We start from the raw sequence: 26585 nt of genomic DNA on the forward strand, positions 1-26585 counted from the left end.
ATGCATCAAAGATGGATCACTTATAGTGGATGAAAAAATTATAAACAATTCATCCCTGATAAAATAGTGCCTCACTTTTATGAAATCAGTAAGTGTCCAATTATATTAATACTGAGATAAAACTATAGTACGGTCTTAGTTACTTACTGCTTTATAGCCCACAATCCTTATAGATAATTTAGAACCAATTGTGAGCTGGCATGGCCAAGCCATGGGTCTCCGTTCAGTCTTCTTAAACACGGAAAGACGCTCCAGACTCTCTCTACATGAAAGAACACAGGAGGCAGCAATCTAGTGAAATTGTCCTATATTCCACGTTATCATTGCACATACAGGCCTGTTTTGTACGTTTTAACAAAATTAAGTTTTACAAAATTGTATAGTTTCTCTCACTCAAAGGGGTTATGAGAGGAGATGAGGTCTGCACATAACTGTGTGTGCTGGTTCACATACATTAATCACTTGATGAGTGCTAAATGAAGATCTGCAGGTATGATCATCATAGATCATACAGGACCATCATAGATATCATTTCACAGACAGACTTTTCCTATTGCCTCACATCTCTTCAAATGCAATGCTTTCCAATGTCACACATCTGTACACATTCACATATGAATTTTGCGTTTAAACGCACATTCAGCTGCAAGTACGGAGCAATCAAGTCATATGCATACAGGTGAGAAACCAGCCCTATGATTGGGTGAAAAAAGAGGGTGCTCCTGCTATGTGCCATCTTTTGGTCAGCTAGAATATGTTGTGGCAAGGAACAGGACCTTCAGTGTTTTGGCCTCCATATTGTGGAACTCTTTGCCAAAGGAAGCCTGCCTAGCCACCTCTCTACCAGCATTCTGATATCAGAAGACTTGATGTCCTGATTCCCAGTCCCTGCCAAATGAATATGCATCAAAGGCAGACCAGAAAGCAAGGCTTGTGAGGCTCATATGGGTCACTAAACAGTGGGTAGGCTCTTATGGGCAAAAGAGTCATCTTTCTTGTAAGTGACACAAGAAGCAAATGGTTCTAAAAGTAGAAGCAAGAGTATTCACCTGAATGTGTAAATGTCCTCCAAACCTTCTTCTTCGTCTAATGAAATCATAAGCTTCTTCACCATCTGGAGGCCTTCTTTCTGCTCCTCAGTTAGCCCCTTCCTTGGAAAAGAGTTTTGGGGTCTATTAGAATGTGCACCACCGTTTGCATCTCCGCTTCCATCTTCTTCATTTGCTGGAAATGGCAAGCTAAGAATATGGGGAAGGGGGGGGGGAAGAGACAAAATTGTTTTTATGTTCCTCATTCACCAATACAACAACTGCAAATCAATTTAGATGACTTTTCTGGGGAAAAAAGAAAAGAAACATGAATTGATGCTGTATATCCTTCCTTTATTCCAATACACTTTCAAATGTCATTCTGAAGCCTCAGCAAGACCACACCGATGCTTATTTATTGCTGCACTATTAGTCACTGGTGACATGACTAGTTTTGTGTAGGATCTTAATAAGCTGCAACAACCTGAGAATTCTTAAATAAAGTTGATGCATATTCCTCTGCTGAAAGAGCTCAGATTAAGAGTTGAATATAGTGCAGCCACAAGAAGTTTTCTTTTGTTGCAATTTGTGTGTCAACACCAGCATTGTATCACAGGACCTAAACAACAAAAATGTTTTTTGAAACAGGCAAACCTTCCTCCCCATGATTTTATAATGTCCCTCAGAAGTTTGTCTGTGCTGGCTGGCTTTCTCCTTTGTCTTTTGAACTTCATCCATCACCAATTCTGAAGAGGTGTGGGCTGAGTGAATTCAGTTTTCTTTTTTCATCTGCTATTAATAAAACTAGTCTGTCATGGCTTGGCAAAGGCAAGATTTGGAGGAGGATGAAACTGCTTCACTATTCTCAGCCACCTTTTCTGTTCTGAACCATGTGTACAATCTACATACCTGCACTGCTGATGGGACAAAACATACCTTCTTCTTACAACTGCATACTAAAAAATCTAGGTATTCCCTGTACTTTCATCTTCTTTTTCCAACTCATGGCATAAGAGATTGGCACACTCAGGCATTGTCAAAGGCCCTTTGCTTTGCAAAGGGTCCACTGCCAATGCCTGAGTAGTCCAGCAAAGCAACTAACCTGTTTGAGTCATTTCGCCACCAGTTCCTCCAGGCCATCCTATTCACAAATGAAAGCTCACAGGAGCCTCCAAGGGAGACATTCTATTTGCCAATGGGATGGCCTGGAGAGGCAACTCTTAGAGTTGCCAAGGTAAGCCTTACCTGATAGGCCTCAGAGGGCCTTCTGCCAAGAGGCCCTCAGATATAAAGGCAGCCCTGTCTTTATTCCAAACTACATAATCAAAACCTATAGCCTTCTTTTGAATACTTTTAAGACATAGGGCCCAATCCTATCCAATTTTCCAGTGCTGATGCATCCTGGGATGGGGGAGCAGTCATGGAGGCCTCCTCAAGGTAAGTTTATTCTCTGACCCAGGGGCTTTATTGTGGCTGCATCAGCGCTGAAAAGTTGAATAGGATTGGGCCCATAATCTCAGAGACAGTTCCCAACTGGTAGTTGTTTGCATGCAGGCCTATGGTTCTTATTTACAGCCAGACCCATGCATGGTATATACAGGAAAAACAATACCTACAATGAGTGTACAGAGTTTAACTTTTTGAGAATCTCAGCTTTCACTTCAAAAGTTAGGTTTCTAGTCCTTACAGTCAAGAAGACAGATTTGAAAATTAATGGACAATTCATGGTGAAGTATCAGAAGCCACTAAGTCAACATAACCAGTAAACAGCGTATAAAGCTTTTGCACTCCATACATCTTCTTGCCTCTCCCTGTGACTACTAAAAGGAGAGTAAGATACGCAAATCTGCTTTATCTGCATAATTTATATAGGTTGCAGAATTCATGTTTTCTGGTTGCAGAATTTTGCTTTTCTTCTCCATAGACTACATGCAGTCCTACCAAAAGATTAGAATGCCCCAGTGCCTATTAGAAAGCATTAGAAAATGTTATCCACGAAACTGCAATAATTAGAGAGGTGGTGTCCCCTTTTTGAAAGCAGCCCATAACATTGATTATGTTTCAATGGTCTTTCCTTACTCACAAAAACTGAAGTGAGATTCCCGTTTTCTTCAAGTTGTCAATGATAATATCCAGCTGATCCTCACTAAAGGGGCTACCGAGGTCAGTAAAAACTTCAATGTGCCGTTTGTCATATTTTTTCCCTCTTGAAAACAAACAAAAATACCCAAAGGAAATAAATATCCGAGTCTGCAAAATACATTCTTACATTTCTAATAAGGTGACCTTGCCATATATGCCTCACAAAAATCCATAGTCAACATAACATTAACTGTCTCTAAGTACAGTTTATAAATTTGGTAGAAGAGATTTGATTATTTGAAGTTGTCTGTTATTGGGCATGGAGAATTTCAATTCTCTTACGAGTATTTTATCGATGCGATTGGTCAGCATCCTTCAACATTACTGTCTTTTTTTAAAAAGATCCTATTATTGCCAGTTTCATACACATTAATAGTATCCACTATAAACAGATGGAGTAATATTTTGAAACTAGCAACTCTCACAGTAGCAGAAGGTTTCAGATTCAGAATTCTAATACAACCATGGACTGAGGAGGTACTTACATTGTTTCCTTTTGAAGCAAGTCCATGCACACAATGAGAGCATCAAGAACTAAGTACATTAAGGAGAAAACACATTTGAACAATAAGAAAATAGTTTGACATGCACTGGCCAGAAAATGGGTATTACTTTAGCAGCTTTCTTGCAACAGAAGTGACTCAGTAATACTAAGCATTGATCTGATATATATGAACTGTTCAAAGCACTCTTATCTTGGTAATATTTTGAAATGCCCTGTAAGACAGGAGGGTATTTCTGACCCCATACTGCAGTGGGGTAGTGGGCTGCAGCTAACGGAGTACCCAGATCCTCTTGACGGCTGCCTGTATCTAGCCATTATTACTTCTACTTCCATATCCTTCTACTTCTATATCCTAAGGAAAGGGCAGAAAGCTTCAAACCTTAAAGCAAGGCAGCTTTAGAAAATAGAGTACAGATCGCCACCCAGAGACCGCTCACAGGCACTGGTGCTCTGATGTGAACAATGAGCTCCCTTGCCCACAGGCACCTCCCACTTACATGGAAAAACCTAACTTGAATCCACAAAGGAATGCATTCACAGATCAGGTTCTCTATTGAAATTAATGGCAGCTCCTGCACATGTAGGACTGTCCCACATGTACACCTGGGTACATATACGACTATGGATCAGGAAAGCTGTGAGCTTGAAATTCTATTGACCCTCCAATAAAGAAATCTACAAATCCACTAAGCAGAGAGTCTGGCCCTTCTGTTGACTTCTCAGGTGTATCATTTTATTAATTTTAATCTACCATTTTCACAACATAAGTTCCTAGTCCTCCATCCACCTGTTATCAGGTGAAAAGATTTTCAAACCTCAGAAAGGATACTGTCTCCTTGTTCAGAACCAGGCTGAATCACATTTTGTATGTCTTCCAACAAATCAAAATCTGGGAGCATCAGATGTCTGTGTACAGTAATATGCTGATACTGATCCCCTTTGGCAAGTGTATTTGCAGTGTTCTCTGTGCCAAATAAAACCAAGGAGATTTCATCTTTACTCTCAGCAAACACCTGCAGATGGCAAAAAGATTACAAGGTACATAAAAAGCAGGTAGCATAAATTTTACAACTAAGTCTCAGTTGCTAGATTCATTGCTCAATTGCTAGTCCAACTGCATCATATGTAAAACATATTTAATTATACTTATCTTTTACACTCAGCTACCAAATTGTCACAAGGATTGTGGGTCAATATTTGGAAACAATTCCTCAATCCTTAAAGCAAGAAAATGCTGTTAAAGAACTTTGATTCCAACTACATCAGAAAGAGATTGGAAGGATTATATGTTTTGTCCCTTTTTGTCTGTACAAGGAATATACAGAAAGGATTAATTAATTAGAGCTTATTACTTAGGACACAACCCCCCCCCCCCACCCAAAATAATATTTTCCTGACAATATTGTGGTCTGAATTGCTCATGGCGCATAGCTTCAAAGGAAGACATATACAACAAAGTATAGACAACTGTGTTTTTTCCTACTCTAAATGGAGTATCAAAGTCAGTTCATTAAGATTTCATGAGCTTGTAACCATGCAGACTAGTTGTCCTGGAGAATTCCTTTGAGAAAAGCGTGAGAGCTGGTGGGCCAGCAACTGAACCTCTTCCTCTAAAGTGATAGGCAGCAACTTCTGTTACTATAGTTGCTACTTCCTCTATGCCTTTCTACACAGCCTCCAAGCTTCCATGCAGGAGATCATCAAGAGCCAGGTAGCATCTATCATAAGGCCAGACATGCCAAGGGTCTTTATTTGCTGAACCCAAGCTGAGAGTCAAACTCCTTATTACACAAACACAGTGCTGCTGATGAAACAACAGCCCTGTGTTAAGTTTGCCCCTGTTCACTTTACAGGGAAATTGCATTTATGCATGTTCTAATGCCCACAAGGTATCTCCTTCCCATGCTCCACAATTCTTGGCTAAATACTGGCAGGACCAGAGAAACACACAGTGTGATGAAATCACAAAATGGGTATGATTCAGTACATATCAGAGTGGTGAAACTCAACACAGGGTTGTAGATTTGGGCAACATCCTCACGTTTATTGAAACTTAAAATATTTGTCCCATCCACGAAGTTCTTTTACCTGTCTCTGAAGAAACATTGTCATCACTTTCTTGGCTTGCTCAAAAGGAGACTCCTCCCCATGACCGGAATGGCTCATTGAAAAGCCAACATCCATACAGAGCACCACTGCTGCCTTCAGAAAAAAAGCAAAACATACAACAATTACAATATGATCAAGAATAATTCAGTGAATTAATGTACAGTAAATACATATTTATAGCCCTAAGCCTTAAAAGTTTCTTGAGGTAGAGTGTCTGAGATTCTTCTCTATGTCAAGAAAGTTATGGAGCCCTTACAGTTTTCAATCTACAAACAGCAAAACTTTCTCCTATCATGGTGGAACACTGTAGAAAAATAAAAAAATAAAAAATGAACACAAGATACATCAGTATACAAAAATGTTTCATCTGTTGATTTGTTTTATTTAAACTCTGAATTCAATCTATTTTCAACAGTGGTTTTTTCACTCTTTAAGAGAATGATGACCTTTCTCTTAAACACTGTTCTGGGCATTATCTGCATGTTTTGTGATGTCTACTACAACAGCAAAAAGAAATATGCAGAAATATATGTGAAGATTTTGCATGTTTACTCAGAATTATGTCCCAATATGACCAATGAATGTACACAAGTTTGTAATCTTGTAACACAAACCCTACATATATTTATTTGGAATTAAGTCCTGATTGAACAGGACTTACTCCCTGGTAAGTGTGTTTAGGATTGTAGCCTTAACTATTTCAGTAATCATGATAAGCTAACAGCCTAATACTATTGGGCTGCCCCACTGGCAGAATGAGCATTCCTCAAGCACCGGTTCCTGAAAAGCAGTTGTAAAGCACACTCCAGCAGTGTGCTAAGTAGCACACTGTCAGAGTGCCAGCAAGAAGGCCGGAGCCTTCCCACATGCCCCACCAGACTGCTGGCCACCTGCCTGAACAGGTAAGCCAACGGTGGGAGGGGGAGGAAAGGGGGTAGGGAGCCTGTGTGAGGGGGTTGACCGGCGGCGATGGCATGTGCCAGATTCTCTCATCTCCAGCAGCAGCCTACCCATCCCCTTTCTTCTCCTTGAACTCGCGCTAGTGAAATTGCTGGTGCAGGTCCAAGGAGACCCATTGTGGGGTGAGAGGCTTATGGAGGAGTGAGGGGTAAGGGCTGGCTGCACCAGTGTGTGGGGGGGGGGGGAGATAGAATTGGGCTGTAAGTCAGGTTTGCAAACTAGTTTCTGGTAATACTCCAGCAAAGTGTCATTACCAGCAGCAGTACAGCAGGTGTCACTTTTCTGGGCATAAACAGGCAGCAATGAGAAAAGATTCACCAACTGAATTTCTGCTTGTCATATATGTGTGAAGAAGAACAGAAGTGCCACCAAAACACACATTTGGCAACCCTAGGCTATGCACATCAATGAACAGCATTTCTTTCTGTACATAGTACGCTAGTCTCTCTTTGCAACATCTCATTTTTTGAAAACTGTATCAGATGCATAAAATTTTTCAAGGAACGCTTATTATTTGTTGACCTATAGCTATGTAGCCCATAGCAGGAAGAGGGAGGCAACACACTTCCTTATTTCATTCATCCTTACAATAATCCTATGAGGATTACTATTATTATTCTTTTATTGGTGGGGCACTGAGAAATAGTATGCCTGAGGCCAACTGCTCTAGAATAACAGTTACTAGCATAATTACACAGACTCATAAGCAGAAATTAGAATGCTCTATGATCTGTTGAAGCATTTGCTAGAATTTCAGCATGATACGTAGTTACTAAATAACCAAAGTAAGGCCATGTTGGATCTGTCTACACTACTACATTGTCTTGCTTTGCTGTATCAAAGCTACATGGAGGAAAAGTGGGCACAAGTTCACAAATCACAGGACATAAAGTAGCCAGGTAAAGTGTATGATTATGTACATATGCAAGATTCAGCTGGCTCCTGCAGCCATTACTGCCTAAACAGTCTGGCACAATGATTAATTGTTGTACAACCAAAATATGAGATGAGGGGGATAAAGGAGACTGAGAGCTAAGGTCTGGCAGATACACCAAAAAGAAAAGTATAAAAGCTGGGCAATCTGAAGACTGAGCAGGGATTCTCATTGAAAAATCCACACACCTGGGCAGAACTCCAGTTTCATACCTGATTGTGCTGGCTGGAATCTGTAGTAAGTAGACAACTTTGGTAAGAAAGACTTGGACTTGTGTATAAGCATGTGGATGCACACATCAATACTGTAATCAATAAACATGGTGCTGTGCCTTATACTCTAGACCAGTGGTTCTCAAACATTTAGCACCAGGACCCACTTTTTAGAATGAGAATCTGTCAGGACCCACTGGAAGTAATGTCATGACCAGAAGTGACATCATCAAGCAGGAAAATTTTTAACAATCCTAGGCTGCAATCCTACCCACACTTACCCAGGAGTAAGTCCCATTTACTATCATTGTTCAAAGCATAGTAGCCTGTTCAAAGTACAGGTGTACCATTTCACCAAATATAGTCACATACCATGCTGGCATCAAGTCTAATATATTAAAAATAAAATATTGAAATGAATGGGGACCCACATGAAATTGGCTCATGACCCACCTAGTGGGTCCCAACCCACCGTTTGAGAAACACCACTCTAGAATGAATACCAGAGTTTTATTTTTTGTTTTTGTAACCTTGGGAGCTTGCATTTAAAAGTCATTTTAGCAAGTTAAGAGGTCACTAACTTGTATTAAGCGATTTTGAGGCAAAGGTCTCTCAACATTTCTCTCACTGAAATGTTGAAGGATCTCACAATCCTCCAGTGAATGCTGGGATATTTTCTCAACCTTTCTTTCCCTTCTCACAGAGCATCCAACTGTGGCCACAGCTAGTCAGAGGGCCATTACTCCTTACTATTTTAATACAGTACTATCAGTTCATAACAGGTGTGGACTACTAGTAGCCTGAAATAATAGGCATCCATAGTGGCTGACATTTTAATTTAAGATCTGTTAAATATGACTGTTCTGACCTATTATATGAGACCTATACATTTCAGAAGTGATGTAATCATGAATTGCCTACCCTGAGGAAAAAGTAGCTGTGTGTATGTGTATGTATCACTATATGTGGGCCCAGCCCATCCATGAGGTCAACAGAGAGCCCAATCCTATGCATGTCTACTCAAGAGTAAGTCTCATTATAGTCAATAGGCCTTATTCTCAGGTAAATGTGGGTAGGATTGCTGCCCGAAGCAGGTGCCTCAGGTGCTTGGGCAGGGGTACCCATCTCTGTTTGCCAACTTGCTTCCACTCCCCCCCTTTCTACTTCCTTGGATTGAAAAGAGGGAGACAGAGAGGAAATGTGAACAGAGGAGATAACTGAACTGAAACTATGGAGAATGGGAGGAGCAAAGGTTGGCACATCATCAGGTAAGGGGGAAGCACTTGCCAGGCTGCCTCAGACAACAGGAGGTTTTGGGCTAGCACTGACTACATGCATAAACTCACCCCCTCCAAATTCTGCTGTAATCAATTTGGAGCACAAGACACCCAGAGACTCCATACATCACAACTCTCATTTTCATCCCTAGAGAGCTGGGAAAGGGAGGAGAATCCCCTCTTCGAACACTCTGTAGCCACGCAGTGATTGCGCATGGTGAAGAAGGCAAAACACCCATTGGTGTTGAGCAGATGGCCCCATGGTGTGTGTGTGTGTGTGTGTGTGTGTTTGTGTATCCATGCCACATATGCATGCTTACCACTCTGCATGAGTACAGAGTTACCACATATGTACTCTGAAGGAGCATAATATATCTATCACCACCTAGTCCTACACAAGGTGGCTACAGATGACTTAAAAAAACAACAACAATCACATATAAACACTTCAGCAGAACTCTTCAGTGCTTGGCAGGGATGTGCAGTGTGTGAGGAGGCAGGTGAGGCACAGCCTCCCCACTGGAGTCCTTCAAAAAGTGCCACCGCCCTGCAAGGCACCCAAGCACCCACACGCAGAGGAGGGAGTGTGTGGGTTGTGGGTGCTTGGGTGCCTCACAGGGAGGCAGTGCTCTTCAAAGGATTCCGGTGGGGAGGCTCTGCCTCTCCTGCCTCCCCATGTGCAGTGGGTAGGGAGGCAGGTGAGGCAGAGCCCCCCCCCACCGGAGTCCTTTGAAAAGCGCCGCTGCCCTGTGAGGCACCCAAGCACCCACACGCAGAGGAGGGAGTGTGTGGGTTGTGGGTGCTTGGGTGCCTCACAGGGCAGCAGCGCTTTTCAAAGGACTCCGGTGGGGAGGCTCTGCCTCACCTGCCTCCCCACCCACCCACCGACCCCCATCCCTGGTGCTCGGTGGGATGACACAGGTGATGACCAAGCTCAGACCAGCGTAGTTGGGTTTGAGCACGTGAGCCTTGAAACAGACCTCTCAGCTCACCCACCCGCAGAAAGGGAGCAGAAGAGGTGCCCAGGCAGCCCAGGAGAGAAGTTGCTGGGAGGGGGAGCAGCATCACTGCCCAACTTCAGTCTCCAGAGCCTGACCCTCCTCCACTGCCAGGCTTACAGCACAGCTCTTCTCCCTATTGCTGGGAGGGCGGGCGGGCAGGCAGAGCAGCTCCGCTCCAAGCATCCCAGCGCTGCCTCCTGTGTTGTTACCTTAGCCCGCGCCATAGCGTTCAGGGGTGGCTTCTTCTTCCGGAGTCCCCTTCCTTCCGCAGACGCCTGGGCTAGTGAAGGGGCCCGACAGCGACACCTGATGGCCACTGCTGAGAATGACAATGGAGGGGTGTCTGCCTTGGGAGGGAAAGAACAGCAACCCAAAGAAGGGGGTGGGAGGGACAACATGAGAAAAACCAAGCTGGCTCAGGCCAAAACTCCATCTGGTCCAGCCTCCTGTATCTCTCAGTGGAGACCAGGTGCCCCAAGGGAGCACCAAGGCCACAAGAGACCTGCATCCTGCTGCCCTCCCCTGCACCTGGCACTCTGAGTTAGCCCACTTCTAAAATCAGGAGGCTGCACATGCCCAGCATGGCTTGAAACCTGTCATGGACTTTTCCTCCAGGAAATTGTCCAGTTCTCTTTTAAAAGCATTCCAGCCAGATGCCGTCATCACATCCTGTGGCAAGGAGTTCCACAGACCAATCACACTCTGGGTAAAGAAATATTTTCTTTTGTCAGTCCTGACTCTCCCAACACTCAAGGAGGGAGATGGAACGGGGAAGGGAATCTCTTCCGCAAGTTCTTACACCCTCTGCGAGAAAGCAAGGGAAGAGGTAGGGCAAAAACATGTGAAAGTTTTTCCTGTGCCGACTAGAATTTTCTTCCTAACAATGCCAGCTGCAAAGGGGTGGCACCAGGATGCAAGGCTCTTGTGTGCTCCCTCCGGGCACAATCCTAACCCACTTTCCAGCACCAACATAAAGACAATGCAGCTCCAAGGTAAGGGAACAAACATTCCCTTACTTTGAGGAGGGCTCCATGAGTCCATGGGAGTGCCTCCCAACTGCAGGATGCAGCACACGTCCCTTTAGCACCGCTCTGCCGGTGCTGGAAAGTGGGTTAGGATTTGGGCCTGAGGCATCTGGTGGGCCACTGTGAGATGTGGAAAGCTGAACTAGATGGGCCTTTGGCCTGATCCAGTGGGGCTCTTCTTATGTTCTTATATCCACTGCTGATTCGTGAGACTATCTCTACATTCATAGTCACTTCCTAGATCAGCCTCAATGTCTACAGAGAGCTGTTGTTTAGTCTGTGGAACTCCTTGCCACAGGATGTTGTGATGGCATCTGACCTAGATGACTTTAGAAGGGGATTGGACAGATTTCTGGAGGAGAAGTCCATCGCAGGTGATGGGTATGTGCAATCTCCTGGTTTTAGTAGTAGGCTGCCTCCGAATGCCAGATGCAAGGGAGTAGCACCAGGATGCAAGTCTCTTGTTGGCTTAAGAGCCCCACTGGATCAGGCCAAAGGCCATTCTAGTCCAGCTCCCTGAATCTCACAGTGGTCCACCAGATACCTCAGGGAGTACACAAGATAACATGTGACCTACATCCAGGTACCGTCCTTTGCAGATGGCATCTGGAATAGATGGGCCTTTGGCCTGATCCAGCTAGACTCTTATGTTCTCGGCTATGGTCAATATCGTTACAAAATTTTTCTTTCGTAAAGCTGTCTGGCTCATTTTTTTAATGGGTTGGCTTTATAAAGCCAGCTTCTTGAGTATAGTGTTATCACAAAGTGGAACTTTTCAATCGCTCAATGGAGAAAAAGACATTCTTTCCTGGTTACGATGAATGCCAGCGGCTTCTGTTTTTAGTCAAACTTTTAACTTCACCAGTCCCAGCTCTCTGCCAAAGAATTGTTCCTGACCACATTCAGCAGCTGGCCTGCTATTAAACCACTTGCATGTGGGTCCTGTTTGCAAGGGTGGTGATCACATAGCATGTTCTAGCATGGCTCTGCTTCCCTGGGTGGAGGGAGAAGAGCAACTTTCAACATTACCTGTCACAGTAGCAAAAGTTGCGATCTCATGTAGGTTTGTGGTCCTGAAGTTTCACAGTCTTATTTAAAAAATGCATGTACTGCTTTTCTTATGCTCAAAGTGGTGTACAACATAATTTCAAAAAAACATTTGAATGAAACCACAAAAAATGACACAGGAGCAGATTAAAAGCTATAAAAACAGCCACTGTCTACATAAGCATTCCCCCTCCTCAAGTAAGCCACTTCAATATTGTCACAAGTATAGCTGTAGAAATACAAACGTTGGCAATTACACATTTGCTTCATTAACATCTTTACATTAATAATCAAGTTCTAAACTCTTTAGAACTCTGAAAAAATATAATGCGTGAAGACACCCTGACACCAAACTCACCTGTTTTGATATGGATAGTATATTTATGCAGCTTTACTTAATTGAAACGTCATTGTTGCTGGAACATTCCAGAGGCCCTGGTTCAGAAAGTTCTGGAAACTTTTGATGGCTGGATTTATGATTAAGGCCCAAATCCTAACCAACTTTTCAGCACCAGCATAGCTGTGCCAATGGGACGTGTGCTTTATCCTGCAATTGGGTGGCACTCATGGAGGCCTCCTCAAAGTAAGGGAATGTTTGTTCCCTTACCTCAGAACTGCATTGCCCTTATGTCGGTGCTGGAAAGTGGGTTAGGATTGTGCCCTAAATGACTAGCAGAAAACGATCAAATGCACATGCCCAATCTCGTCTGATCTCGGAAGCTAAGCAGGGTCAGGCCTGGTTAGTACTTGGATGGGAGACCGCCTGGGAATACTGGATGCTGTAGGCTTATACCCATAGTCTTTTGAGACTGAAGGTTGCCAACCATCATCCTTATTCTTAATCATTTTAAGAGTTATTTAGTAACTGTATTGACTTAGGCACAATACCAAAAATCAACATAACATATTGTCAAATCATTTCTTCCTTTGAAATGATTTGTATTCCTGTCCCCTCATCCCAGTTGGCATAATATTACAAAAATGTTTGTTAAATACACAGACAAGGAATCAGCACTACCCTTTCCACATCTCTCTTGGGTCTATTTATCCAGTCTAGGATATCCTTGCTAATAATTTCTGAATCAACTGTGTACTCTTGATCTTTTCTCCCTGGTGAATTTACACAAAACTTTCTTGTAGAACAGCTATCAAGATTTGATTAGCAGACTTCATTTGGGAATGAGATAGCTCAGTTCCATGTTTAAAAAACTAGATGCTTTTGTGTATAATGCTTGCCAGGAGGGAAGCATTAATTAAAAGGCAATTGCTATTTTGAAGTGTATCACCCCACACATATAAACAATAAAAAAGTAAAAAGAAGGAGCCATGGAAATCTGATGAGCTCAATAATCCCATCAGCACTCAGAGTCAGAGAGAATCACACACATTTTCCATCATCCCTTCAAGAGGATGCTCTTGATATCTAAACAGAGCTGGCCTTGAACAAGCACAGCCTTGGGCTAAAGCAATGACACAAACAAGACTGCCCATGGTTAAGCCTAATTTGACCATTTTACAAGAACATTAAAATAAAAGTCTTCCAGTTGCATCCCAAGAAATGGCACATTATCCCAAGCATTGTAGCTGTATATCTACAGGGCACTGTAATCTGCATCTGTGTGAATAGGTTCTATCATTTGCAATTTTAAAAGAATAATTTATTTTTCCTCTATTTTTGCCCCCATTTTGGGCCTTTCTAGCACCTTTCTAGTATCCCAAGGGCTTCTGGGATGCCTCAATATTCTGAAAAGGCTCCTGAGTCATTAAGACATAGTAGCCGTGATCCTTGTTGTTGTTATATTGTTGAACATCTTCTTTCCTGAGTGACTGGTAAACCAAGAACTTGGCTTTGAGCCAGTTAATTAAACCACAAAGCCCAAGGCAAATAAATTAATTACTCAGAACAAGGTTAAAGATATAAAATTGTTCTGGGTTTATTAAAGTAGCACTGTGGTGAGGGCCTAAAGTATCTGACCAAGATTTTAGGATTCAAACACTTCTTACAGCATGAAGGAACAAAGAGATAGCAACAGAAAAGCATACTTGTTGATCAGTCACCATATAAAACTAGCAAGTGGGACATAACTCCAAAACAGTCTGTTTCTTGTTGCCAATAAAAGGCAACATTTCTTACAGGGCTAGGAGCATCAGGAAGAAAACGTGCCAGAAGGTCCTTTGATAAGTCCCTATGCATACCAGAGATGGGAGCTAACTCCATTTCACACCACAATAATTCATGTGACTCTCCTGCCTAATGGGAACGGTGACTTGATGCAGACAATATAGAGTTGGAAATCTGTGCTCTTTTGCACAGGGAAAAGGGCCTAAATATAGGGCAATTACAACTTAAAGCAAAAATCAAAGTTTCACCATCACCTACTGGATTTCCAAGAGCAAGAAATTCAGGCGCTCAGATGACAAGCCCCCTCATACCCAATCCCATAGGTAAAACAGGGTTAACACCCACATACAAACCCCTTTGTGCTTATGCCCAGGTCTGTATAGGAAGCAACTCATGCTTCTTGGAGGCTTGCCTGCTCACCTTGATGCAAGTGTGAGGAGCAGGACCCTGGAAGAGCTTGAACATGTAGGGTAGGAACCAGACCCAGTTATTTGCATCAGGGCTTTTGTTTTTTTGCTGCTTGCCTTTTGATAAGCATCCTTCTCACTTTTCCCCTTTTATTAGTTGATCAATGTCTTGTCACATCACACATTTTCTTCTCTATGGTTTGATTTTTCAGCATTTTACTTGGGAGGTTGCAGTTTGCTACATTTACCAGATCACCCATCATTGTGGTTGCTTTTAAGGGGAGCCCCAGGTTTTAGGACTCTTAACCTAGGAGGGAGATTTCCCCCACATGGCCTACTGCTGCTCAGGTTTTCTAGCTTTGTGTGATGACAGCAAACTACCTTGCCCAGTTTCTCCTCAGTTCCCCCAGAAAAGATGGTGATGCAGAGAGCAGCCAGTGTAGTGCCAGTTGCTAACTGCTAGGCACTGTGCCCGGTCTGGCCTTCATTTTCCTTACCCAGTTAAAGAAGATACTTTGCTTTTTCTCCATGGTTTTTTGTTTTTCTTTTTCATGGTTCCATAACCATGAAATAGTTACAGAAACTGGCTGAAGCTCACTCAGGAAAAAAACAAAAACAAGGAGAATGAAGATATAAACAATTGCAGGCAGGGAGAAATAGCTCAGTCATTTTATTGAAATACGTGAAAAGAATATTTTTCATAAAAGAACTATCTTTTGATTTTTCTAGAGGCTCTCTTGGGGAAAACTCTAGGCGTTGTGAAACAAAAGATATGAGTAAAGGTGCTTCCTGACAGACGATTTTTCACAGCCAATGATCACTTCACTTCGCACCAATTCATGTTAATTTTAAAGAGCAATGAAATCATGGATTTGGCAAAATGTGAGATGAGGATAGGAAGCTGCCTTATACTGAGTCAGACCTGCTGGCTGGATCTATCTCCTTTAACCATGCCCCAAATCTGTCAACACAAGTACTCACCAGGCCTCCTAGTAAAGCCATTTTTGCTTTTTGATACTTCCTGTTAACTACTGTTGTTGCTTGCCATACCTGAAAGCACCCTAACAGCTCAATCCAAAAGAGAGTTACATCCACCTAAACCCACCGAGACTGCATATCTGGGAACAGCTAAAAAGTAAAACGTTATAAGAAAAAAAGGAGGAAAAGCCAATTAACAAATCAAGCTGCTTCCGACATTACAGAAATGCAAAAAAGTTTCCAGACGCAGTGACTTGTGCTTCTCACTTTGGATAAGACCCAGAAGCATGGAAAGAAAACATATTGAATCACTAATCCTCTTTTCTTGCCTTTTCTAGAATTCCCACAGTAGAGGAAAAAAAATAAACATCAGCAACTTTGCAAGGACTGAACTAGATATAAATTCTCATTTAATCTGGGATTTGGACATGTATATGCTGAAACACAATCTTCTGAGCCTATACACACCAATATGGAATAGATTTACTACATTATTGCTTTGCTCCTAGAAGCTTTCCCTGAACACCTGCTTAGATCTGTGAACGGAAGCTACATTTCAGAGGACCACCTGCAGTTCATCTTTACCATCTAGCAGTTCTTGATCCCCTACAGAGGTTTAGACGTAATGTGTCATAATTTATTTATTTCTTCCATCTAAGCACAGACCTAGAAGGCAAAATTTCTCAGGCAGGATTGTAGCCTCTTAAGTACTGTACTTCCGTTTGAAGATAAGTTACAAATAGAACTGCAGCACTGGTTCAAAAAGCAGTCAGCAGGCACTAGAAGCACATAAAAAGACAATTAATTACCAAGTGGCAACTTATTGCAGCATCGATATAACTATTTGGTATGCTGGTTTTACTGTCTGACCAGAGAGAAAGGAGAACCATGTTCATTTGAATGTGGACACATACAAGAATGTTGACATATACAAGCTGTTACCTGTGATGGCCTTGCCACTTCGAAGGACATCACAGACAACAGCTTGGTTACATGCATACCATTCAGTTAAGTGGTAACCTGTATTCACCCTTAATGTTCAGAAGAAATGGCAACAGCAGCAGCCATTGTACTATCAGTGTTTCAGAAAACTGGACCATGGGCTGCCTACATTGCCAGGAAGATCAAAGAGGCATAGGTCTGAAATTCAAAATACCATGCCAAAAGGACAGGTCAAGACAATTATTTAACTAATGAGATATCAGTGGGTGGGTGGGGACCACACATAGGAAACTATATAGGCAAGGCCAAGATAACTATTGTCCAAATAAAGCCCCATGCTGGTGCTGAGATCGTCCTCATAGCAGAGCCTCAAAATTGTCTTCTTTTTTGATGAGAGCTCTGTATAGAGACAGAAAATTCCAACTGTCTTTCATTCCCTTCCTTGTTCTCACAGCAGCATCGTAAGCCACATCTCAAGAAAGGGCCTCGGAGGAAGGCGTTTGCCATATTCCTTAGCAACTTTCCACCTTCAGCAGCAGTAGCCCAGAATATCACCTAATGGCAAGGGTGCACAGTTCTTCTGCCATTTGTAAAAATCTTCACCTTTTTTCACTCTACTTTTCCAACACTGCTCCAAAACCAATTGACCTAGGCAGAGAAAGAAATTTCTCTATCTCAAAGGGAATATCAAAGGAGGGGCCATTTAGTAAGCTTGTCCCTACTGGGGTAACACCTGCATAAAACACACACATACCCCTTCACCAGGACACACTTGTACTTGAAAACTTTGAATGTACACTAGGACTTCTCATCACCATAATTCGTGCAGCATGGAGCTAGACTGAATTCTCATAGACAATATTTACATATACAAGCCAAAAGGAGTCATACACTTACATTAAAAAATACACACATGTACCCATAGTCTCATACATATAGAAAAATGCTCACGTGTGGGAATATTGCCCATATAAGTAAGGCTTGTAAGTTTTGCCCCGGTAGAGACCCAGGCTCAGGTTGCTAATTCTGGTCTGGTAATATTTATAGGAGGCCAGAGGAGAGAGAACCAATAGATTGTCAAAAGGTAGAGCTGTGCTTCAGCATGGATTGGAAACATGGAAAGAGGCGCCTCAGGGGGGCCATGATTGAGACATACAAAATTATGCAGGGGATGGACAGAGTGGATAGAGAGATGCTCTTTACACTCTCACATAACACCAGAACCAGGGGACAGCCACTAAAATTGAGTGTTGGGAGAGTTAGGACAGACAAAAGAAAATATTTCTTTACTCAGCGTGTGGTTGGTCTGTGGAACTCCTTGCCACAGGATGTGGTGATGGCGCCTGGCCTGGATGCCTTTAAAAGGGGATTGGACAAGTTTCTGGAGGAAAAATCCATTATGGGTTACAAGCCATGATGTGTATGTGCCACCTCCTGATTTTGGAAATGGGCTATGTCAGAATGCCAGATGCAAGGGAGGGCACCAGAATGAGGTCTCTTGTTATCTGGTGTGCTCCCTGGGGCATTTGGTGGGCCGCTGTGAGATACAGGAAGCTGGACTAGATGGGCCTATGGCCTGATCCAGTGGGGCTGTTCTTATGTTCTTATTGCCCCACCCCACCTCTTTTTCCTAAATTTTGAGTGGTTTATCATAGGATTATTACTGTATAGACTAGGAAGCACTAGTTGAAGCTTCCTTCCTTTGGCTGACAGTGATACTACAGTCATACCTTGCACTTTAGTCTGGTTAGGGACCAGAACATGGATGAAAGTCAAAAATGGATGAATGTCAAAGCATATCCTTATTTAGCTTGCAAATTTATTTTGGCTGGTGAAAAGCATAAATAACTATATAGCACATGCAAATGCTCGTAAAACTTAAATAAACAGAAAAGAAAAATAAGAGCGTTGACAAATGTCATGGAAGTATGACTAAAGAGGAAAGTATGCAGATGGAATTTGAAATGTGGTCACAATTGAAAACGGCTGAAAAAGTAAAGTCAAGTGGATGAAAGTCAAGGTCTTGCTGTATTTATAACTATTAGCATTAATTGTAGATGCTTACACACACACACGCACGCGCGCTCGCGCGCACACACACACACACACAACTTGGGGGAGGAATAATTACAGCAGAGAACTGGTTTGCTTATTGTTTTCATAAGCAGGTTTTAAAACTTCCACAATTAACAAAGGGACATTTTCAGAAATGCTGTTGAGAGCCTTTTACTTTAACCTTCCAAACAGCAAATGCTTCTTCCTAGAAAAACAACTGAGATCCTGGCAGGCACTTGTTGTATTACAATAATCAGAGACAGATTTGCTGACACAGTAATGATGTATGAAATCTGCTGGGCATGGTTGCTTCTGTTCCTGATGTGGCTTAACCTGTGCTGAAGTCCTGCAGGTGAAAACTTTTAACAGTGACAGGATTCGGGCTAAAGTCTGTTAAGGCTTCAATCCTATAATACTTTCTTGTGAGTAAATCCCAATGAGACTCAGACTTATCTGAGTAGACATGTATAGGATTGTGCTGTAAATCAAGGAAGTCCAGATCTTGATGCAGATCTGCTCAAAAAAGACAATTGGGGGGGGGGAAGAATGAAAGGATTACAAGAAGAGTTAAAATTTAAAAGTTTAAGGAAGAAAGAAATGATAAATACAAAGCCATTGTCCTCAGCACTGAATAGGGTCTTTAATACAGTTCAAGCAAGGGAGAACAATGGTACACTTTTGAGTCCAGAAATCTAGGATAGGTAGACAGAAATAAAATAAATATTAGGAAATTATTTAAGGTTCCCACTACCAACATGAGACTTACTACAACATTCAGCTACTAAACCTCTTTGGGGAATTCCAGCAAGATAATAGTGCATACAGATATGACATTAAAATGCAAGCCATAGCAGGTTGTTCTCTAGTTTTGTCTCACCTTTACAGAATAAATAACAACAACAAAAAAACATAGCAGTACACTGAATGCATCAGTTTTCAATCTTGTTCCTCCTCCATGCTTCAGTCAGGCTGTCCAGCTTTTTAAGTTAGGCGTCGAATGAACCTTTAAACATCCATTACTTTTAAAGAAGAAAAAAAGTACAATCAATTCCCTCCCCAAGTTGCAAAACTGCTCTGGGAATGGGGAAGTGAATTTTTATGATAGTACAGTTACCAGCAACCCAACACTGTGCATGACCAGCTCCTGCAGCATGCTTGCAGAACTGATTTCTTCCTGAGCTTGATTTGGAGAGAAACGTAACATCTGTATGCACCCAATCAGTCAGTAATTGTGAGTGCAGGAAGGAAAGAACATTGTGCTTTTCAACTACAGCATGGCTTTTAATAAAGTTAATAAGCTTGACAGATACTTTGCAGCAATAGGCAACTAAAGCTGCATTACAGAGAAAGAATCTAGAGTTTAGAAAGGCATACCAAAGGCAAATACAAATAGCACCAGCACTTGCGCCCTCCTCAACTCCACAGAAGTCAACAGCTACACTACTGACAGACTATGAAGCATGAGGGCCCAGCAGTGCATATCCAAACAGAAAATAGATATACGTAGACAGCATATAATTGCCAACCCCAAATAGTATACTATTTGCCCTATGTGCTGTAAAATAGGGCACTTTATTGTATATTTTTATGGTATCAACCTTTACCCTGCTCTCTCCCCATCCCATCATATTATCTGTGCAATCCATAAAGCTTGTGCTAAACATCTACATAAAACATACACTTAATTCACAGTGCATCTCACTGATTTTGTACACTTCTTTCTTTCATACTATCAGTTACGATTAAGATAATTTTTTTCAGTTGAGCCTGGCTTCTTGCCCAAGCATTCAGTCAGATGTTAAAGCCAACACCCTTCAATGAACATTACATGTGCATGTACTTAAAATGTGTGAAGATTAAATAGGGGGAAAGGACCAGTGAGAAACTGTAAGAAGCCAGATGAAACAGGAAGAGGACTTGACATGGCTTGCACTATCCAGTTTCCCCACTTCTGACCCAGAAGATCCTTCTAGGGACACTAAGACAATATCCACACCACCACAGGCTATGGGCGTGTCTGGAGCTCTGCTTTATAAATGGGACTTACTGTCAAGCAAATGCCTTTCCAATTGTAACTATTATCCATAGTATCTGGAAACTGAAAGGATGTGACTGCTGACAGCCCATGGGATCAAACAAAGGACCTTGTGTGTGAAAAAAACATACTCTATCACTGAGCTACAGCCTCATCCCCAGCTCATGCTCTTCAGCACAAGAAAAGGCAGATATGAACCAGGGGACATTGGCAAGATCCATTTTGCAAAAGCGGAAAGCTTTTGGCACATGTTCTCTTTCCACTTCTCTGCCAACCGAGTCATTCAATAAAACAGGAAGTTTGGCAATAAAAGAGGTGCTTTAATAAAATCCACTAAGAAACACGGAAACTAGCAGTAGTGCGAGCCAGCCACACTTGTTCATTTTATAAGGAATGATTGATTTTTACCTGGCATGCATCGGTGCCTTGTGTTCACTTAAGAATCCGTGTGTCAGTTTATACAAATGCAGCAAAATCAAAGGATAATGCTTTTCCTGGGCTGTACCACTTCAAGACATGGATAAAGGTGCAGTTGCATATTTGAATGTATTGTTACAAAAAAAAAAAAAATCCCTGTGCATAGAAGATGAGTATGTCAGAGATAAGGCTTCAACCTAGCCTTCTCAACTGCCTGCTACGGTCACTCACAACAAGCAGGAATTTTTTGTTCTGCTTTTTGATGAGGAACATTCAAATATGCCATCCTCTACCTGCAGTTAGAAGTGGTACAAACTGGATCAACGCTGACATATATTTAGGAAAACTTTGTGGTACTGTCCTCCAAAAGTTGTCAGAATGAAGATGTGGGAGGCAGGAAAATTGGATTTGAATGCTCCTCCATACTGAATACTAGCAAGTCAAGATACAGATCGGTCAACACTCTTGACACATACTAGCCTTCCACCTACAGACAGTCTTTGACAGGGAAAAATACTCAAATTTTCAACTTCTCCCCTGCATTCTGAGAGGGTTTTCATGAGCTTGGGAGTACTATACCATGACCTTCTTTTCTTCTTTTTTAATATCTGAATTGGCTTCAAGAGCTTTATTCTCTATGACTGAGTGTGTATGCAGGTGCTTACTCAAGTCACTGCAGGTAACTTTGTAATACACATGAACGTGAAATAATCACTTAGAGCAAAAGCTCAGACAGCTGAAATCTCTTCACCCTGTGCAGAGCCTTTAGCTGATAGGCTACCTGAGACATTGTCAGAATCTAGTAGCTCCACAATACTGTATGGTGAACAGTCTTCTAGGCCCATCTTGCTGCACAGCCAACCACAGAACCCTTTCTCCATATCCCTCACAGCATGCCACCATTCCCCAAAGGCCCAGGAGATCTGAGCCACTGCTGTGTAGAGGCCCAAAGAAAAGGAAACCACCATGATTATGATTGGGTAAAAGATAATGAGAAAGGGACAGAAGGTGATCTTGTGCCAGAAGGTCCTCTCTTCATTATACACCAAGAAGACATTGTACCATGTGATGGTCCCATAGTAAAAGGAAACAACAAAAGACATGATGAAAATGACAGGCAAGCAGGCAAGGCTCCAGAGAAGGACATGAGGCCCTTTATCCAGCCCAACCTCACAGGCCTTTTTCCCTTCAGGGATTTCTGCTTTGGGAGGCTCTTTAGACTTAGCCAGCTCCTGCAGTTCTTTATCAGTTAGCGTAACATGAATGTCCACCATCTGGCCTTTCTTCTTTCCTCTTGTGATGGTCCCAGTTAAAGTAACATACCTGCTATCTAAAGGCATAGTCCAAGAACCTAGGAACATAAAGAAACCAAATCAACAAAGGTCAAGAACCAAAGCAGAATTTCATGTTAGAACATACAGTGATTATGCAGAAAACTACCTAACAGTACCGTCCTACACCTACACAGTGAAACCTGTTTCTGAGTAAACATGCATAGACCTGTGCTGCAGGGTAGCATTTCAAACTAGATTTGGAGGCCAAGAATTATGCTTTTCAGACAATATAAGCATAAACACTTCTATGCATATAGCAGACTTACAACAAAACAAAAACTAGAGACAGAATCTTCATTCAACAAACCCCTTCCAACATGAACTAATGAAGCCAATCAAACCCCTTCACTTGCTCACATTCTTAGGAGGAAGTGAAACATGAATGATCCAGCGGGGCTGTTCTTATGTTCTTATGAATGTCAACCACTTATTCCAAGACACTTACCATCTCCTACAGAGTGCCCCAGGAACTTGGAGGCTTCCTCTGAACTTTTTTCACCTCCATCCTCACCTGCCTGTTCTTCTTCCACCTTGGTCTCATTTCCTGACCTATAGACAATTATTGATTCTGGACGTGGCTCCTTTCTTCTCTTTTTCCTTCTCTCTGTGGTGACTTCTCCATCAAAGGTCACAGCAGTAGCCACAGCCCTTCGTAAAGAGTTACGATTAGGGCTTTGCATCCCATCCTTGCTCTCCTTTGGCACAGCCTCCTCCATTCCACTGCTGCTTTGGAGCCTTTCACTGGGCATCTTAGTGAGGTACAAAATAGATATGTCAGCTTCTTCTGTACTTATGAGCCATTACCACTGTTTTGCACGAGTGCTCCAGCTAACAGCAGCATCCATTTCACAGCACTGGACAAACACACTCCATACCTAACCTAAAAATGAGAAAAGAGGAGAGAAAATAATCACAGTAAGTAAACCCAATCCATCTGTTAAAATGAAGGAGAATCCTAGGACACTTGGCAAGCTTATGGTGACTAAGGATTTGGCCTCATTTCTCCCAGGTTTCTCCCAATAGTTTGGGCACTGAGAGTTTGCATTACAAGTCAAGTTGTCACTGGTCATCTGTTCTATGAGGAAAAGACACAGACCTGTTCTGAATGTTGGTTGTAACACTGCCCATTGCCATGAAGCACAAAAACAGAAAATGTACTACTCCAAGCCCTGTACAGTGAACAGACTCAGAGCCACATCATTCATGCCCTTTACACTGGAAGAATTGCCCCATAGGGAAACATATGCACACACACACTAACAATGACATCCACTAAAACTGAATGTTGGGAGAGTTAGGACACACCAAAACAAAATATTTCTTTACCCAGTGTAAATCTGTGGAACTCTTTGCCACATGATGTGGTGATGGTATCTGGTCTAGATGCCTTTAAAAGGGGAATGGACAAATTTCTGTAGGGAAATTCCATCACAGGTTACAAGCCATGATGGCTATGTGCAAACTTTAGAAACAGGCCACCTCAGAATGCCAGATGCAAGGGAGGACACCAAGATGCAGGTCTCTTGTTTTCTTGTGTGCTCCCGGAGGCATCTGGTAAGCAACTGAGAGATACAGGAAGCTGGACTAGATGAGCCTTTGGCCTGATCCAGCAGGGCTCTTCTTTTGTTCTTACACACAGTATTGTACACTATAAAGTGCAATGTGACTCCCCTCCCCCTGCTCCCCATTTCTGCTGTGCTGGCAAATTACGACACAGGCTGCAATCCTATCCACACTTTCCAGAGAGTAAGCCCCATAGAACACAAGGGACTAACTTCTGAGTAGACATGCATAGGATTGTACCCAAAGTGACCACCCAATCGCTATATTCAGCCCCTGCCCCCCCAAAAGAAAAAGTGCACTGGCAACACCCTACACACTACAACATGTATATGCATTTTCCTACAGCAGTGATGTTCAACCTTTTTCATCTCATGGCACACTGACAAGGCACTAAAATTGTCAAGGCACACCATCAGTTTTTGACAGTTGACAAGGCACACTATGCTGTTGGTGGGGGGCTTATACCCCCCAATGGTCCTATTAATAAATGACCCTCCACCCAACTCCTGCGGCACACCTGGGGACCATTCACGGCACACCAGTGTGCCACGGCACAGTGGTTGAAAATGGCTGCCCTACAAAGAAAATTTTACCCTACATAGGAAAACAATGTATAAAACAGTATTCGTGTTTCAAAAATGTTTTCAAGTGACCACAAGAATATATATCTGACTTTGGTCCAGATATATAGCATGTGCCAGGAAGCTAATGCAGGTACTAGCTTTCCAGCAAGGCCAAAGGATAGGCTCACACAACCATTCCTATGTTATTGTGCAGTACATTCATCCCTTTATGAGTATAAATTTAGAAAGTAATGAGAACTAGCCTCAATTAGCAATAATTGGAAAAGAAAAAAGAAACAGAAGAATGAAGAGAATAGCAAGGAGAACTGCAGAAATAGCAGCTGGTTAACTGACAACAGACAGTATACTACAAAAACCCCAGGGAGTGTTTGCTAAGAAAACACAGGGAATTTTTAGAAGTACGGAATGGACCTGTTATTATGCCATGTACCGTGTTTTTTTCAGATCTTTTCAGAGCTTGCTGCTGCCATTCATTTTAAAGGACCGCTATTTTATAAGGTACTAGAAAGGAGAGACGTGGACATTTTTAATTCAGCACCAAGGACTATATATTTCAGTGTACCTAAGCTGGCATGGCAGTAGCTAGTTAGCATGTATTTGTTACAAAAACACTGACAAATTTGCACTGCGGTGGAAAGAATGCAATGGGCATGCTTCAGTTTCTCACAATATCATTCATTTCCCCACAATATCAACTGCCTGAGGGCCCTATCTTATCCAACTTTCCAGCGCTAATGCAGCTGTGCCAATTGGGCGTGTGTTGTGTCCTACTGGAAGGGGGGCAGCCACAGAGTTCTGTTCTCTTACCTTGGGGCTGCAGTGCGGCTGCACCTGCACTGGAAAGCTGGATAAGACTGGGCCTTCAAGCAGTTTTCAATGTCAAACATCAAAGGCAATTAGGGAGTTCTGCAGATGAACAATCTCACTGAGAACTTAGTTTGCACCAATTTAGATTGAGCAATTTTTTAAAAATCTCAGAAAATAAAGCATGACCATGGAACTGACACAGGCACACACTGCACCAAATTTATATCCATGATCAGCAGAATATCAATAGTGGCTGAACAAACAATTTGAAGGAAGGCCTTTACAATACCTTTACAATACACTGTAGCCCACTTTAGATGCTCCAAAACCAAGGGTAGTGTGGAGAGATCCTAGGATAACATCATGCTAGCCCTGCCTCAGGACATGCTCTTGAAGCCCTGTCCCCTATATTCAGTGTCTGAAAGCCCTAGGGTGGCAATCACAGGGAAATTCTTTCCCTGTGTTCAGCTTTAGCTGTGCAGACAGATGTTGAGTATACAGGGGGGATGAACTTTGGACATCACTAGCAGGTGTGAGACTGGCATAATGCCTAGGGGCCTTCATGCATTCCTGTACATAGTTCTGCAGCACCTAAAGAAGGCTGGACTCAAAGCCTAATCTACCTTACAGGGTTGTTGTGAAGCAACACAACCATTTGTAGTTCCTTGGAGGAAATCCAAAGGATACACCCATTTCGCTATTCAGTTGGGATGTAAACACCGGCAAGCATACATAAATAGATATAACAAACAAATCACAAAATTATAAAGACAACCATAATGATAACAAATGTTTAGAATAATCATAGTTATTGATACACAAGTATTGTCACAAGGCCTTATGGGTGCAACAGGTGAAGCCATTCTAAAAATGTGCCCTTCAGCTCATAAATCTAATATAAAAGACTGGATTATTATTGGCATCCAAGGGTTAGCTGCCCGTAGTTTGTGCCAAGAGCTCTTAAGAATGGATAATTTGACTAACAGAAGAGTCAGAAGAGACTAAGGGCCCAATCCTATCCAACTTTACAGCACCGGTGCAACTGAAATGCAGCTCCGAGGTAAGGGAGCAAATGTTCCTATAACATGAGGAGGATTCTGT

General features: G+C 42.3%; 2 protein-coding genes across 3 annotated transcripts in view; both read right to left on the reverse strand.

Annotated features, from left to right (window-relative positions):
• The window catches only part of XRCC5 (X-ray repair cross complementing 5), a 48109-nt gene extending 37686 nt beyond the window's left edge, over positions 1 to 10423 (reverse strand). The window contains exons 1-7 of one of the 2 annotated variants that reach the window (XM_066611687.1): positions 10378 to 10423; positions 5764 to 5877; positions 4505 to 4688; positions 3656 to 3704; positions 3112 to 3234; positions 1050 to 1238; positions 148 to 262 (exon numbers count right to left, since the gene is read on the reverse strand). In XM_066611687.1, the coding sequence (XP_066467784.1) occupies positions 148 to 262; positions 1050 to 1238; positions 3112 to 3234; positions 3656 to 3704; positions 4505 to 4688; positions 5764 to 5877; positions 10378 to 10392 (789 nt within the window). In that variant the 5' untranslated portion in view covers positions 10393 to 10423. Of the gene's footprint in view, positions 1 to 147; positions 263 to 1049; positions 1239 to 3111; positions 3235 to 3655; positions 3705 to 4504; positions 4689 to 5763; positions 5878 to 10163; positions 10358 to 10377 lie in introns of those variants that run through there. The other variant, XM_066611686.1, reaches the window with a different exon arrangement.
• Positions 10424 to 21924: 11501 nt separating this feature from the next.
• Positions 21925 to 23279, reverse strand: TMEM169 (transmembrane protein 169). Its single transcript, XM_066611502.1, has 2 exons — positions 22976 to 23279; positions 21925 to 22547 (listed from the first exon to the last, which is right to left on the reverse strand). The coding sequence occupies exons 1-2, from the start codon at positions 23277 to 23279 to the stop codon at positions 21925 to 21927; spliced, it is 927 nt and encodes a 308-aa protein (XP_066467599.1).
• Between the last annotated feature and the right edge of the window lie 3306 nt (positions 23280 to 26585).

The sequence above is a fragment of the Tiliqua scincoides genome, chromosome 1 (assembly GCF_035046505.1).
Source record: "Tiliqua scincoides isolate rTilSci1 chromosome 1, rTilSci1.hap2, whole genome shotgun sequence".
Taxonomy (NCBI): domain Eukaryota; kingdom Metazoa; phylum Chordata; class Lepidosauria; order Squamata; family Scincidae; genus Tiliqua; species Tiliqua scincoides.